The following is a 14,799-nucleotide window of genomic DNA, read 5'->3' as shown; positions in this document are numbered from 1 at the left end:
CAAAACGGCAATGTTATGATAGTCATGGGGGAATTTCAATATGCGGGTAGATTGGGAAAATCAGCGTGGTGCTGGATCACAAAGAAGGAATTTGTAGAATGCCTATGAAATGGCTTATTAGAGCTTCTTGTGGTTGAGCCCACTCGGGGAATGGCAATTCTGGATTGAGTGTCATGCAAAAACCCAGATTTGATTAGGGAGCTTAAGGTAAAGGAACCCTTAGGAGGCAGTGATCATAACATGATAAAATTCACCCTGTAGTTTGAGAAGGAGAAGCTAAAATCGAATGTATCAGTATTACAGTGGAGTATAGGGAATTACAGAGATGTGAGAGAGGAGCTGGCAAAAGTTGATTGGAAGGGGACAGTGACACTGATGATGGCAGAACAGAAGTTTTTGGGAGCAATTCAGAAGGTACAGGACAGGCACATCTCAGAGTTGAAACATAGAAACATAGAAAATAGGTGCAGGAGTAGGCCATTCGGCCCTTTGAGCCCACACCGCCATTCAGTATGATCATGGCTGATCATCCAACTCAGAACCCTGTACCTGCTTTCTCTCCATACCCCCCGATCCCTTTAGCCACAAGGGCCATATCTAACTTCCTCTTAAATATAGCCAATGAACCGGCCTCAACTGTTTCCTGTGGCAGATAATTCCACAGATTCACCACTCTCTGTGTGAAGAAGTTTTTCCTCATCTCGGTCCTAAAAGGCTTCCCCTTTATCCTTAAACTGTGACCCCTCATTCTGGACTTCCCCAGATGAAGAAGTATTTAAATAACACAGCCGTGGCTGACAAGGGAAGTCAAAGGCAACATAAAAGCACAAGAGAGGGCATATAATATAGCAAAAATTAGAGGGAGGCAAGGTGATTGGGAAGCTTTTTAAAAGTCAACAGAAGGCAACTAAAAAGCCATAAAGAGAGAAGAGATGAAATATGAAGGTAAGCTAGCCAAAAATATCAAAGAGGCTGCAAAAGGTATTTTCAACAGATAAAGAGTAAAAAATAAATGAGTGGATATCAGAATGTTGGAAAATGACACTGGAGATAGTAATGGGGGACAAAGAAATGGCAAACATTAATAAATATTTTGTGTCAGTCTTTAAGATGAAAGACACTAGCAGAATGTCAGAAATGTGAGAATGTTAGGTGGCAGAAGTGACTGTCATTGCTATGACTAAGGAGGTGGTGTTTGGGAAGCTGAAAGGTCTGAAGGTAGATAAGTCAGTCAGACCAGATAGACCATACTGTACCTTGGTGTTCTGAAGGAGGTAGCTGAAGAGATTTTGGAGGCATTAGTAATTATCTTTCAAGAGTCACTGGATTGTGGAATGGTTCTTGAGGACCAGAAAATTGCAAATGTCACTTCACTCTTCAAGAAGGAAGTGGGGGGGGGGGGGGGTAGAAGAAAGGAAATTATAGGCCAGTTAGCCTGACTTTAGTGGTTGAAAAAATGTTAGAATCTATTATAAAAACCATAAGACATAGCAGCAGAATTAGGCCATTTGGCCCATCGAGTCTGCTCTGCCATTCAATCATGGCTGTTCCTTTCTTCCCCTCCTCAGCCCCACTCATCAGCCTTCTCCCCATAATCTTTGCCGTGTCCACTAAAGAACATATCAAGCTCTACCTTAAATACACCCAACAACCTGGCCTCCATAACTGCCTATGGTAACAAATTCCACAAATTCACCACCCTTTGGCTAAAGAAATTGCTCCCCATCTCTGTTTTGAAAGGTCGCCCCTCTATCCTGAGGCTGTACCCTCTTGTCCCAGACTCTCCCACCATGAGAAACATTCTTTCCACATCTACTCTCTCTCGGCCTTTCAACATTCGAAAGGTTTCAATGAGATCCCCCTTCATCCTTCTGAATTCTAGCGAGTACAGACACAGGGCCATCAAACATTCCTCATATGATAACCCTTTCATTCCTGGAATCATCCTTGTGAACCTCCTCTGAAACCTCTCCTATACCAGCATCTTTTCTTAGGTGAAGAGCCCATAACTATTTATAATACTCAAAGTGAGGCCTCACCAGTTCCTTCGAAAGCCTCAGCATCACATCCCTGCTCTTATATTCTAAACCTCTTGAAATGAATGCTAACATTGCATTCGTTTTCCTCACCACCAATTCTACTTCAAGCTAACTTTTAGGGTGTTCTGCACAAGGACTCCAAAGTCCCTTAGCATCTCAGATTTTTGGACTTTCTCCCCATTTAGAAAAATAGTCCGCACAGTTACTTCTACTACCAAAGTACATGACAATTCATTTTCCAACTTGTATTTAATTTGCCACTTTCTTGCCCAGTCTCATAATCAGTCTAAGTCCTCTGCAGCCTTCCTGTTTCCTCAACACTTCTTGCCCCTCCACCGATCTTTGTAACATCTGCAAACTTGGCAACAAAGCCATCTATTTCATCATCTAAATCATTGATATACAGCATAAAAAGAAGTGGTCCCAACACTGACCTCTACGGAACACCACTAGACACTGGCAGCCAACCAGAAAAGGATCCTTTTATTCCCACTTACTTCCTCCTACTAATTAGCCAATGCTCTAACCTTGCCAGTAACTTTCCTGTAATACCATGGGATCTTAACTTGGTAAGCAGCCTCATGTGGCACCTTGTCAAAAGCCTTCTGAAAATCCAAATATACAACATCGACTACATCCCCTTTATCTATTCTGCATGTAACCTCCTCAAAGAATTCCAATTGGTTCATCAGGCAAGATTTTCCTTGAAGGAAACCAAGCTGACTTTGTCCTATCTTGTGCTATGTCACCAAGTACTCTATCACCTCATCCTTAACAATTGATTCCAACATTTTACCAACCACTGAGGTCAGGCTCACTGGTTTGTAATTTCTCTTCTGCTGTCTTCCTCCTTTCTTAAAGAGCGGAGTGACATTTGCAATCTTCTAGTCCTCTGGCACCATGCCAGAGTCCAATGATTTTTGAAGGATCATTACTAATGTCTCCACAATTTTTGTTGTATGCCCTCTCTTTTGCTTTTACATTAACGTTGACTTCCCTTGTCAGCCACGGTTGTACTATTTTGCCATTTGAGTATTTCTTTGTTTTTGGAATACATCTATCCTGCACCTTCCTCATTTTTCCCAGAAACACACACCATTGCTGCTCTGCTGTCATCCCTGCCAGCATCTCCTTCCAATTTACTTTGGCCAACAACCTCATTAAGGATGAGGTTTCAGGGTACTTGGAGGCACATAAAATTTAGGCCAAAGTCAGCATGGTTTCCTTAAGGGGAAATCTTGCCTGATGCCTCTCATACAAACTCTTCTCCCTCCTGCCATCTGGCAAAAGGTACCAAAGCATTCGGGCGCTCACAACCAGACTGTGCAACAGTCTCTTCCCCCAAGTCATCAGACTCCTCAATACCCAGAGTTTAGATTGACATCTACATCATTTATTATTATATTATAATTTGTCCTCTACTGTGCCTGTTGTCTTGTTTATTAATTATTGTACTGCCCTGCACTGTTTTGTGCATTTTATGTAGTCCTGTGCAGGTCTGTAGTCTAGTGTAGTTTTTATGTTGTTTTACATAGTCTAGTTTAGCCTTGTGTTGTCTCACATAGTCTAGTGTAGTTTTGTGTTGTTTCATGTAGCACCAGGGTCCTGGAGGAATGTTGTTTCATTTTTACTGTGTACTGTACCAGCGGTTTATGGTTGAAATGACAATAAAAAGCAACTTGACAGATCTGTTGGAATTCTTTGAGGAAATAAATGACAGGATAGACAAAGGAGAGTCAGTGAATGTTGTGTATTTGGACTTTCAGAAGGCCTTTGACAAGGTGCCACACGTGAGGCTGCTTAACAAGGTAAGAGCCCATGGTATTACAGGAAAGATACTAGTATTGATAGAGGACTGGGTGACTGTTCACCCTGTTACTGTCAGGTAGGAGGTACAGAAACCTGAAGGCACACATTCAGAAGTTCAGGAACAGCTTCTTCCCCTCTGCCATCCGAATTCTAAATGGACATTGAATCCATGAACACCACCTCACTACTTTTTATTTCTGTTATTTTACACTACTCATTTTAACTTAACCATTTAATAGACATATATACTTAATGTAACTCAGGTTTTTGCTCCATATTTATTTATCACGTATTTCATTGTACTATGGCTGTAAAGTTAACAAATTTCACAACATACGCTGGTGATATTAAATCTGATTTTGATTCTGACTGGCAGGAGGCAAAGAGTCAGAATAAAGGAGGCCTTTTCTGACTGCTGGTGAATAGTGGGGTTTCGCAAGGGTGGGTGTTGGGACCGCTCCTTTTCACATTATATGTCAATGAGTTGCAGGAAGGAATTGGTGGCTTTGTGGCCAGGTTTGCAGACAATATGAAGACGGGCAGAGGGGCAGGCAGTGTCGAGGAAGCAGGGAGTCTGCAGAAGGACAGTCAGATTGAGAGAATGGGCAAAGTTGTGGCAGTAGTTTAGGGAAGTGTATAGTCATGCACTTTGGTAGAAGAAATAAAAGTGTGGACTATTTTCTAAATGGAGCGAAAACTCAAAGATCAAAGGTGCAAAGGGACTTGGTAGTACTCATGCAGGATTCCCTAAAGGGAATGATTTGCAGGTTGAGTCGGTGGTGAGGAAGGCAAATGTAAAGTTCGCATTCATTTCTTGAAGACAGAAATATAAAAGCAAGGATGTAATGCTGAAACATTATAAAGCATTGGTTAGACTGCACTGGAAGTATTGTGAGCAGTTTTGGGCCCCTTGTCGAAGTAAAGATGTGCTGACATTGGAGAGGGTCCAGAGGAGGTTCACAAGAATTATCCCAGGAATGAAAGGGTTAACGTATGAGCTGCATTTGATGGCTCTGGGCCAATACTTGCTGGTGTTCAGAAGAATGAGAAGGGATCTCATTGAAACCTATCAAATATTGAAAGGCCTAGAGCGAATGGACATGGAGAGGATGTTTCCTATAGTGGGGAAGTCTAGAGCCAGAGGGCACAGTCTTAGAATAGAGAGCCATCCTTTTAGAACAGAGATGAGGAAAAATTTCTTTGGAACTCATTGCTACAGACAACTGTGCAGGCTAAGCCATTGGGTATATTTAAGGTGGAGGTTGATAGGGTCTCGATTAATTAGGATGTCAAAGTTTACTTCAATGCATTTCTCTCCATGTATATACTGTATCTCTATTTAGGGCGCTATTTTTGGATGGCACACACATTAAGCAATAGCCCCATTTGCTCCCTTAGAACTCAAAAACAGTTACTTTCTCCAACCTCCACCCACTAATCCACTATACTTTATTATTTCCTGTCAGTCACCATATGTACAGCCTCGCATCACTCTATGGACCTTCCATCTATCTATTATATAAGTTACCTTGTGTATTCATATTTATTGTATGTTTTTGTTATTTATTTTTGCTCAGCTCAAGCTAGTTACTGGCTTTATTATTATGGAAATGAGTAAACAGTCGACGTTTCAAGCCAAGACCCTTCATCAGGACGTTGACAGTTTACTCTTTTCCATAGATGCTGCCTGGCCTGCTGAGTTCCTCCAGCATTTTGTGTGTGTTGCTTGGATTTCCAGCATCTGCAGATTTTCTCATTATTATTATTATTATTATTTCCCCTCAGTTATTTTCACTGAGATCAAATTATTAAGACATTAAAAGTTGCAGTGTGTGTGAGCTTGCTGTCCATAAAATTGGCATTTCCTATATTACAAAAAAAAAGAAATCACTTTGTATTTATTGGCTGTAAAGCATTTTGAGGCAAACTGAAATTGTGAAAGCTATTATATAAAGTCCATCCCATTAATTTTGCTATTCTGCTCATGTCTAACATTGTGAGTGCATTATTCTTGCTGTTTTCCCCTCACCTTGTCTATGGTGTCCCATTGTCACCCATAGACAATATGTACACTGCCACAAGATGGCTGCCAGTGCCACTGGATTTTCATGCATTTTTGAATCAGGTGCTACAGGGAATATCTTTCAGCTTTAATACACTTTTTCACTCTTGTATTTGCAGCCTGGAGCAAACAAAGCAGAGAAGTTTGACTGTGTAAGTATTTCAATAACAACACCATAGCAAAAAAGATGTGCCAAATTTCCCCAGAGACTTAACCTGGCCATACACAAACTAATGTTCATTCATTTGGTGCCATGCAGAGAATTAGAAGTGCCAAACAAAAAAGCTTGTGTGATAGGGTGTTTTGTTTAAAAGAACACCTACTTCCGGTAAATTTGACTGTTTAGAGACATGAAAAAAGGAAATCCTTCAGCAATCTTCAAGAAAGTGCAAAGGCTTCACGCACTAATCTGATTTGCATTTTATCTTGTGAAATCCATGAAATACAATTCACAATGAACATTCAACAATTGTGTTAATATCCTCTTAAAAATATCTGTAAATACCATTATGATTAAATTTCACAAGAGTTGGTCAAGTACATCAGTGTCGGTGAGTTCCATGTACTTTGGACTATCATTGCACTCAGCATCAAAAGCTTTGCACACGGAGTCTAAAGTTATTTTCCTCTCTACAGGTTATGCACTTCCTTAATAAGATGGCTGGTAACGAATACGTGGGCTTCAGCAATGCTACGTGAGTGCCAAAGATCCATGCAGATTGCAATTTGCTATTAATCCCTACTATTATTAGTGAGCTTGCTACCCATCTTCAGTTTTATTCAGTGATGATCTTGAGTCAGATTTTTGCAATCACAAAGAAAGCAGTGCCTCTACTTCCTTAGGGGCTTGTGCAAATTTGGCATGCCATCTAAGGCTTTTGACAAACTTCCATAGATGCACAGTGGAGAGCATCCTAACTGGTTGCATCATGGCCTGGTATGGAAACGCCAATGGCCAAGGACAGGGAGAAAAGCTACTCAGCTCTGAAAAGTTGCGGTGGTCACAGCCTAGTCCATCACAGGCAAAGACCCCCCCCCCCCCACCACCACTGAGCACATCTACAAGGAACACTGCCACAAGAAAGCAGCATCCATAATCAAGGGCCCCCACCATCCAGGCCATGCTCTCCTCTCACTCCTACCATTGGACAGGAGGTATGGGAGCCTTAGATCCCACACCACCAGGTTCAGGAACAGCTATTACCCTACAACCATCAGGCTCCTGATCCAGTGTGGATAACTTCACTCACCTCAACTCTGAACTGATTCCACAACATAAAGACTCACTTTCAAGGACTCCACAACTCATGTTCTCAGTGTTATTTTTATTGTATTTACACAGTTTGTCTCCTTTTGCATATTGGTTGTTTGTCAGCCCTGGTTTGTGTGCAGCTTTTCATTGATCCCATTGTATTACTCTGATCTACTGTGAATGCCCGCAAGAAAATGAATCTCTGGGTAGTATATGGTGACATATATGTACCTAGATTTAAGTGCCACTCTGGAACATCACATCACCTGAACTGGCACTACAGTTCCCCCAGTTGATTCAGGATGATGTACAAGCTCAAAGAGCACTGAGTTCTCCACAGTAACCTGGCAGAAGTTTTACTTCAAAGAACAGGTTGACCATAGAGAACAGATTACTTGGTCAGATCAAAGTTGTTCAAATCTCTAGACCGCCAGGTACTATAAAAGCCCATTCATGAGATCATGGTTTGTGAATTTTATCCTCATGCTTGCCCACAAGGCAACTCACTGGTTTCTTTGATACATGTTGGGACATCCTAAGCATATGAAAAGATTGATGTAAATTCAAGTGCATTCCTTTCAAATGGCTTTCTTTCTGGAATGCTTTTCAAAATGCAATGCACACAATAGACAATAGACTTCCATTGCCAGTATTTTCTAAGTGGGTGGCAAGTGGTCGACCTATTTCCCAGTTCTCAAATTTCTTGTTTCAGTTCCTGCTCAACCTTTTTGTGAATATGGTATTCAATTTGGTCATGATATGAGAAGTTTCTGTGAGTCATTATTTATGCATTTTTCTTTCCACGACCAAGGTTTCAGTCAGAGAAGGAGACAGGAGACAGGAATTTTGCCATCGGATACTACTTGAAGGAGAAGAAGGTGAGCCAAAACCAAAGCTGTGGAATTAAATGGAAAACCAGTTAAAACTACAGATGTCAAATCTGGAACAAAAACAATGCTGGAAGAACACAGCATCAACATCGGCAGAAAGAGAAACCAGTTAATGTTTCGGGTCACTGACTAGTTCAGAGGAAGGGTAACTGACCTAAAATGTTGACTTTTTTTTCCTTCTACAGGTGCCGCTTGACTGGCTGAGTTCTTCCAGCATTTCTTTTGTTGATGTGGAGTTAAATGCCTGCCTAATGTTCACACAGAAAGTTTGCTGTTGTTTTTGATGGAAGTTCTTGAAGGCACTATCTGCCTACATAGGACTCAAACATTAATAATTCAATGCAAGAGCCCTGATCTACTTATACTTTGCCTGCAGTAAGATTGGCAACTCAAAATCATTGATGCTCCTTCCTGCAGAAATACCATGTTAAAAAGTATCATTTCAAGTATTGTTGTGTTTGGCTAAAAGCTGATCTCAGATATGGCAGTCAGTCACCAGTTAACAACCTTCCACCATTTTATCTTTCTGCATCCAACTGAAATCAATTGAGTATTTTAAAAACAGGCTTGCAGTGAGCATTGTTGATCAGAATGCTGGTGCTAGAGCTATTTTGATTATTTATGCGAACGGTTTGTGAAGTTAGAAAATATATCCCTCCATGAGGTGTTTCATGAGGTAATGTTGTCTTATGTTTTTATGTTACCCCAGTGCTTTCCAGAAGGCGTTGATATGATTGCAACATTGGATTTTTATTTCCAGGTGGGTAAAGCAGCTGTTTGCAGTTGTGCTGGGATGCAAGCTGGGTCAATGGCTATCCCTCACTCCAATACTGTAGTTGTAATCTGATATTATAACTATCATTACACTTGTTTAGCACTAAATTGGCAAAGTGGGATGAGGGTGCTCACCTCTGTCAAAGCTGGCATATTTTGCATGCCTCAGTTCCTGAAGAGACATTAGATTGCTTAGAGGAAGAGAGAGTTTAAAAGAAGCAAAGGGAGGAGTGGCCATTGTGTGAGTGGCCCATGTTAGAGTGGGGAATTGTGGCTTTGGCTCATCGAGGCTTCGGCGAGGAGAGACATAGACCAGAGGTAATATTTTTTCCATTTTTCTTCCCTCCTTTCCCTCCTTCCCTCCTTTCCCAGGCAGGTAGTGGAATGTTCCTTTTGCAGGATGTGGGAAGGCAGGGAGACCTCTGACAACTACACCTGCAAGAAGTGCAGGCAGCTGCAGCTTCTTTCAGACCATGTTAAAAAATTGGATCTGGAACTAGATGAATTCCAGATCATTCAGGAGGCTGAGGTGCTGATAGACAAGACATACAGGGAGGTAGTTACACCCATGGTGCAGGACACAGGTAACTGGGTGACCGTCAGGAGGGAGAAAGGTAATAGAAAGCCAGTGCAGAGTACCCCTGCGGCTGTTCCCCTTAACAACAGGTATACCACTTTGGATACTGTTGGGGGGGATGATCTGGCAAAGGAAAGCCACAACAGTCATGTCTCTGGCAGTGCCTGGCTCTGTGGCTCAGAAAAGTGAAGTGGGGAGAAGAAGCATGCTGTGGTGATAGGGATCTTGTTGGTTCGGGGAATGGTAGGTTGTCTCCCAGGTGCCAGGGTCTGGAACTTATCAGATTGAGTCCACAGCATTCTTCAGTGAGAGGGTGAGCAGCCAGACGTCATCATCCACATTGGTACCAATGACATGGGCAGGATGAGTGACGAGGTTCTACATAGGGAGTTCAGGGAGTTAGGTGCTAAGTTAAAGGGCAGGACCTCCAGGGTTGAGATCTCAGGATTGCTATCCGTGCCAAGTGCTAGTGAGGCCAAAACTAGGAAGATCATACAGTGTAACACATGGTTAAAGAGTTGGTGTAGGGGTGAGGGCTTCAGATTTTTGGATCATTGGGCTCTCTTGCAGGGAAGGTGAGACCTGTACAGAGAGACAGTTTGCACCTGAATTATAGGGGAAATATATCTGAGTGGGAAGGTTTGTTAATGCTGCACAGTGGGGTTTAAACTAGAATCACAGGGGAATGGGAACCAGAGTGCCAAAAGAGGTTGTGGAGACAGATATTGTTAAACCTACATGCAAAGTCAGAGATGAAAAGATTGAGCTTGGTGGGACTAATATTCTGAGCTGAGTACATTTCAATGTAAGGAATATTGTAGGAAAGGCAGATGAGCTCAGAGCATGGATCAGCACATGGAATTATGACATTGTGGCCATTCATAAGGCTTGGTTGCAGGAGAGACAAGATTGGCAGCTCAATGTTCCAGGGTTCTGTTGTTTTAGACATGATAGAGTGGGAGGAATTAAAAGGGGGAGGAGGTGGCATTACTAGTCAGGGAAAAGGCCACAGCTGTGCTCAGTTAGGACAGACTGGAGAGCTTCTCCAGTGAGGATTTATGGGTAGAAGTGTGGAATAAGGAAGATATGACCACATTAATGGGATTATATTATAGACCACCCAACAGTCTGTGGGATTTAGAGGAACAAAGGTGTAGAGAGATAGCAGACTGTTGCAAGAAACGTAAGGTTGTGATAGTAGGTGATTTTAACTTTCCACATATTGACTGGGACTCCCATGCTGTAAAAGGGCTGGATGGGAAAGGGTTTGTCAAATGTGTTCAGGAAAGTTTCCTTTGTTACGAACCCCGTAACTGGGTCACTTACCAGCAAAGTTGGAGACGTCCGTTGAAGTCTGATGATACTATTTTTAACAGTATTTATTAGTAAAAATACACAAAAATAATATCAATGCAAATATACAGATAATATATGTTGTCAATACTAAATCTAAAAGTGTAGGTATAATAATAATCAATAAGAAATAAGCTCTATCGTTGTCTGGGGATAATGTATTGTCCGATGGAAATATAAAGTTCACTCAGTTCATGCAGGCTGCAGCCTTTGGGGACCGCTGTGTTGCAATGGTTGGAGAGAGAGAGAGCAATTTGGAGAAAAACTTGCCGACTTTCCTTTTATGATTTCAATCTGTCAGGAGTCTCGTTGATGTGGCCATTCACTTGCGGCCTCTCCTTTAGCTAAACCGTTCTTCCGCAGCAAGCCCGCCAATCCCAGGCAAGGGAAGGACGCACACGAGCCCCCCACCAGCTGTCGCTGTCACGGGATTTCCAGCGTTTCTCCTGGTGCGTCTAAAGGGGTTGTTCCCCAGACCCTCTTTTATCCTTACTCACGGGGTCTCAGATGTCAGTCAGGTTGGGATGATGCAATCCCTCAACCAGCCCACTCTGGTTGTCCCCTGAGGGGTTTCAATGAATAGTACAGTACTCAATACACAATTCCGTCTCCAAGAGACAATGGCCATCATCAGTGGTTCCGTTTCGCTGAGGTCAGGACACATTCCAAACCTTGTGTATTCTGGATGCCTCTCTCTCTCATTTCCTGGGTCTCAGACCCGAATTAATAGCGATCTTGCGATTCTCAAAAAGGTGGGGGCGACTTTGTACCCTTTGGCCCCTCAGAGTTGCTTCACATTCATAACACCCCCTTCCTTCTAAGATTTTTGCCACAGGTAAAAATTAATTAATATAGGGTCTTACAGGATTTCAGAATCTAACACAATACAAAAGAGTTTTTTTTTCACTACAGAGTAATACAGTTATACCTTCAATTCAGCATCTAAACAGTTAACGATTACATTATCACTTCCTTTAATATCTTAACATCTTGTACCTTAATAAATTCTTGTAGCATCAGACTCCAATTTAATAACCACCTATTTTTTTCTTTTCCTTCAGCAAAACAAAACTAAAGAGTTGGGATCTTAGCTTTTGTGTATATTACAAAATTTCATGCAAATACTAATCTTTATTTTACTTTCAAATTTAACAGTCAATCTTCCATGGGGTTGTCTTTAGTATTCACATGCTTTGTCGAAATCCCTTAAAACCGGATCCTGTTATTTAAAGTGGCATCCCGTCAACCCTCGCCCCTTTTCCAGTTAACTCCCACGTGGTTAGCTTGTATACCAGTGTGGAATAGGCTTTTGCATGCTCCTTTCATAGGAGTTATTTTATCAACAATGTTTTCCAAACTTAGCCCATTTGCCGAATTTCCACACAATTCTTTATTTTTAAGCAAGTTGTTAATTTTATCTTCAGGACCCTTCATTCTATTAGTTTTCAATTTAAGATCTGCAAGTGATCCCTCTTTGTCCAAACAGCATTTCAAATTCTGCCTCTTCACAGCACACTCCTGAATAACAATAGCGTGTGGGGCACCTTTACATTCCAAATCAACCTGTAATTGATTCACAGGCACAGTATTAACAAGCCATTGTCCCTTCAGCCTGGTTACTGCTTCTGACATCAATCCAGACTTTAAATTTTCTTCATTCCATTTAGGAACTACACTTTTCCCTTTTCCTTCAATAATAATATTCACCTCACCACCTTTTATCTCCTCACTAACTTTTAACACACCTTCAAATACAAACAACTGGGAATTCTCACTTCCCACTAGTACCAAGGTTAACCCTTTCTTCACTGAACCAAGTCCATCTGACCCACAAGGACTGCATTCCTTTTCAACTGAATCAAATACCTCAGACTTTTCCTGAGTTTCATTACTAGGTTCAGTACTACGTGCATCCACATCTTGAACACACTCAAATGGGACATCTGCCTCTTCCAGGCTTTCAATACCCGTACCCTTTTCAAATTCTAAATTCCCCTGATCCTCCCAGTTACTCTCTGGGCAACTCCTTTCCGGAGTAAACTCAACCCCGCGGGCTGAAACAACCACATCTGCCAACCCAGCAGACTTCTTCAAGGTAATGGCACCCTGTTCATCTAGGACTGCCCTCATTTCATTATCGGGAACACCTTTAGAATTTTCAACTTCTTCAAACAGTTCTGTCAAACCAGACAGATCATCCATGTCCAACCCTGGACCTTCTAACAGCCTTATCTGTTTCTCATCTTTACTCCGTGCCTCTATAAATTTCCTCCTGGCTAAGGGCAGGTCTACCTCCTTTCCCTTACTCTCAATCACTTTCCTATTCTCCGTTTTACCACCCTCTAACCCCTCTTGGTACAGGGTCGGTAAAAACGTCTCAGCCAAATCGATACTGGCCTCTTTCTCAGCTGCCTTTCTTGACATGCTGCGAGTGGTCATGCATGCGGGATAGATCTTGGAATCTAGGGGCGGGTCCTCAACACTTACAGGCTGGCTCGTCAGCTCCATGGCTGACCAAACGTCACCACCAGCTAAATCGTTTCCCAGAAGGAGGTCTGTGTCAGTTCTCGGGAATTCTGATCACACCCCTATTTCAACTGGTCCAGATACCAGCTCACAATTTATAATGATCCTATGCAAAGGCACAGCTTCTGTCCCTTTTCCTATGCCTCTCAAAGCTACCTCTCCAGTCTCGGGACCAAAATCTAGTACCTTACTGAGAATCAATGATAGCTCAGCTCCAGAGTCTCTCCAGATCCGCACTGGATCTGGTGTGACTCCCTCTTTCACAGACACAGTTCCTTCTGAAATAAATTTATCAGGCCCCTCTCATATTCTGTCTACCTGGGGCTTTCTCATCGATTTACTGATCACCACAGCACATCCTGTAGGGACTGCTGCTCTCCCTTTTCCTACCTCCTTCCTCGGAGCAAGGCACTTAGATGCAATATGACCCACCTTTCCACAATTAAAACAGGTCAAGCCAGGACTTCTCCTGCCATCTTGCCTTTCCTCCTCCTTATTTTTACCACTGGCTCCCGGCTGAATCTCTGCCTCAGCCGGCGGGCTTTCTCTACCATTCCCACGGTCTTTCTGGTAACTTTTATTCGAGGAAAACTTTGTCTTGTGGGTTAGGGCATATTCATCTGCGAACCTAGCAAATTCGGATATGGACTTATTCGGCTTCTCGTTCAATTACATCCGGGTATCATCCGAACACAACCTTTAAATTCCTCAATCAGAATTAACTCCCAGAGATGCCAAAAATCCTCTTCCACCATTTCTGCTGCACACCAACGATCCAAGAGCACACCCTTCTCATAGGCAAACTCTGCATAGTCTGATTCCACCCTTTCTTTAAATTTCTGAACTTTTGTCTATAGGCTTCAGGTACCAATTCATAGTTCCGAAGAATGGTCTCCTTTACTTTCTCATGATTCTCAGACTCCTCCTCCTCCATGGACAACGCCGCATATGCCCGTTGTGCCTTCCCTTTTAACACACTTTGTAACAACGCCACCCACTGATCCCTGAGCCACTTCTGATTCACTGCCACCTTTTCAAAATGCAAGAAATAACTATCAACATCCGTCTCCTCGAACGGAGGTACTAACCTAAACTCCCTACTAACATTAAACCTCTCCTCTCGGTCTGACCCTTGAGCTCTTCGCTCTTGCCTTAACTTCTCCAGGTCCATCTCATGTTGCCTCTGTTTCTCCTTCTCCTCATACTCCCTCTCCTTCTCAGCTCTCTCCTTCTCCTTTTCGGCCCTTTCCTTCTCTTTTTCAGCTGCTTCCAGCTGTTTTAACTTAATTTCATGCTCCCTCTGCTTCTCAGCTCTTTCCTGCTCTTTTTCAGCTGCTTCCAGCTGTTTTAACTTAATTTCATGTTCCAACCTTAATTTCTCCAACTCTAACTGAGCCGCCCCACTAGCTGGTACCTTTTCAGGGATATTTTCCAATACCTCAGCAGAAAACACATTCTTCACAATATAATACTGAGTTATGGCCCTCCGCACCTCCTGCTTTTTCATCGACAACCTC

At 42.4% G+C, this 14,799-nt stretch overlaps 1 protein-coding gene across 4 annotated transcripts in view; it reads left to right on the top strand.

Annotated features, from left to right (window-relative positions):
• LOC132384802 (glutaminase liver isoform, mitochondrial-like) overlaps positions 1-14,799 on the top strand; it is a 77,659-nt gene that overhangs the window by 36,239 nt on the left and 26,621 nt on the right. For 3 of the 4 annotated variants that reach the window (XM_059956326.1, XM_059956328.1, XM_059956325.1), the window contains 5 exons: positions 3,806-3,847; positions 6,030-6,062; positions 6,547-6,605; positions 7,974-8,040; positions 8,762-8,812. In XM_059956326.1, coding sequence (XP_059812309.1) covers positions 3,806-3,847; positions 6,030-6,062; positions 6,547-6,605; positions 7,974-8,040; positions 8,762-8,812 — 252 coding nt within the window. The remainder of the gene's footprint in view (positions 1-3,805; positions 3,848-6,029; positions 6,063-6,546; positions 6,606-7,973; positions 8,041-8,761; positions 8,813-14,799) is intronic. The other variant, XM_059956327.1, reaches the window with a different exon arrangement.

The sequence above is a fragment of the Hypanus sabinus genome, chromosome X1 (assembly GCF_030144855.1).
Source record: "Hypanus sabinus isolate sHypSab1 chromosome X1, sHypSab1.hap1, whole genome shotgun sequence".
Lineage (NCBI taxonomy): Eukaryota > Metazoa > Chordata > Chondrichthyes > Myliobatiformes > Dasyatidae > Hypanus > Hypanus sabinus.
This window is presented reverse-complemented; position numbering and strand designations above follow the sequence as displayed.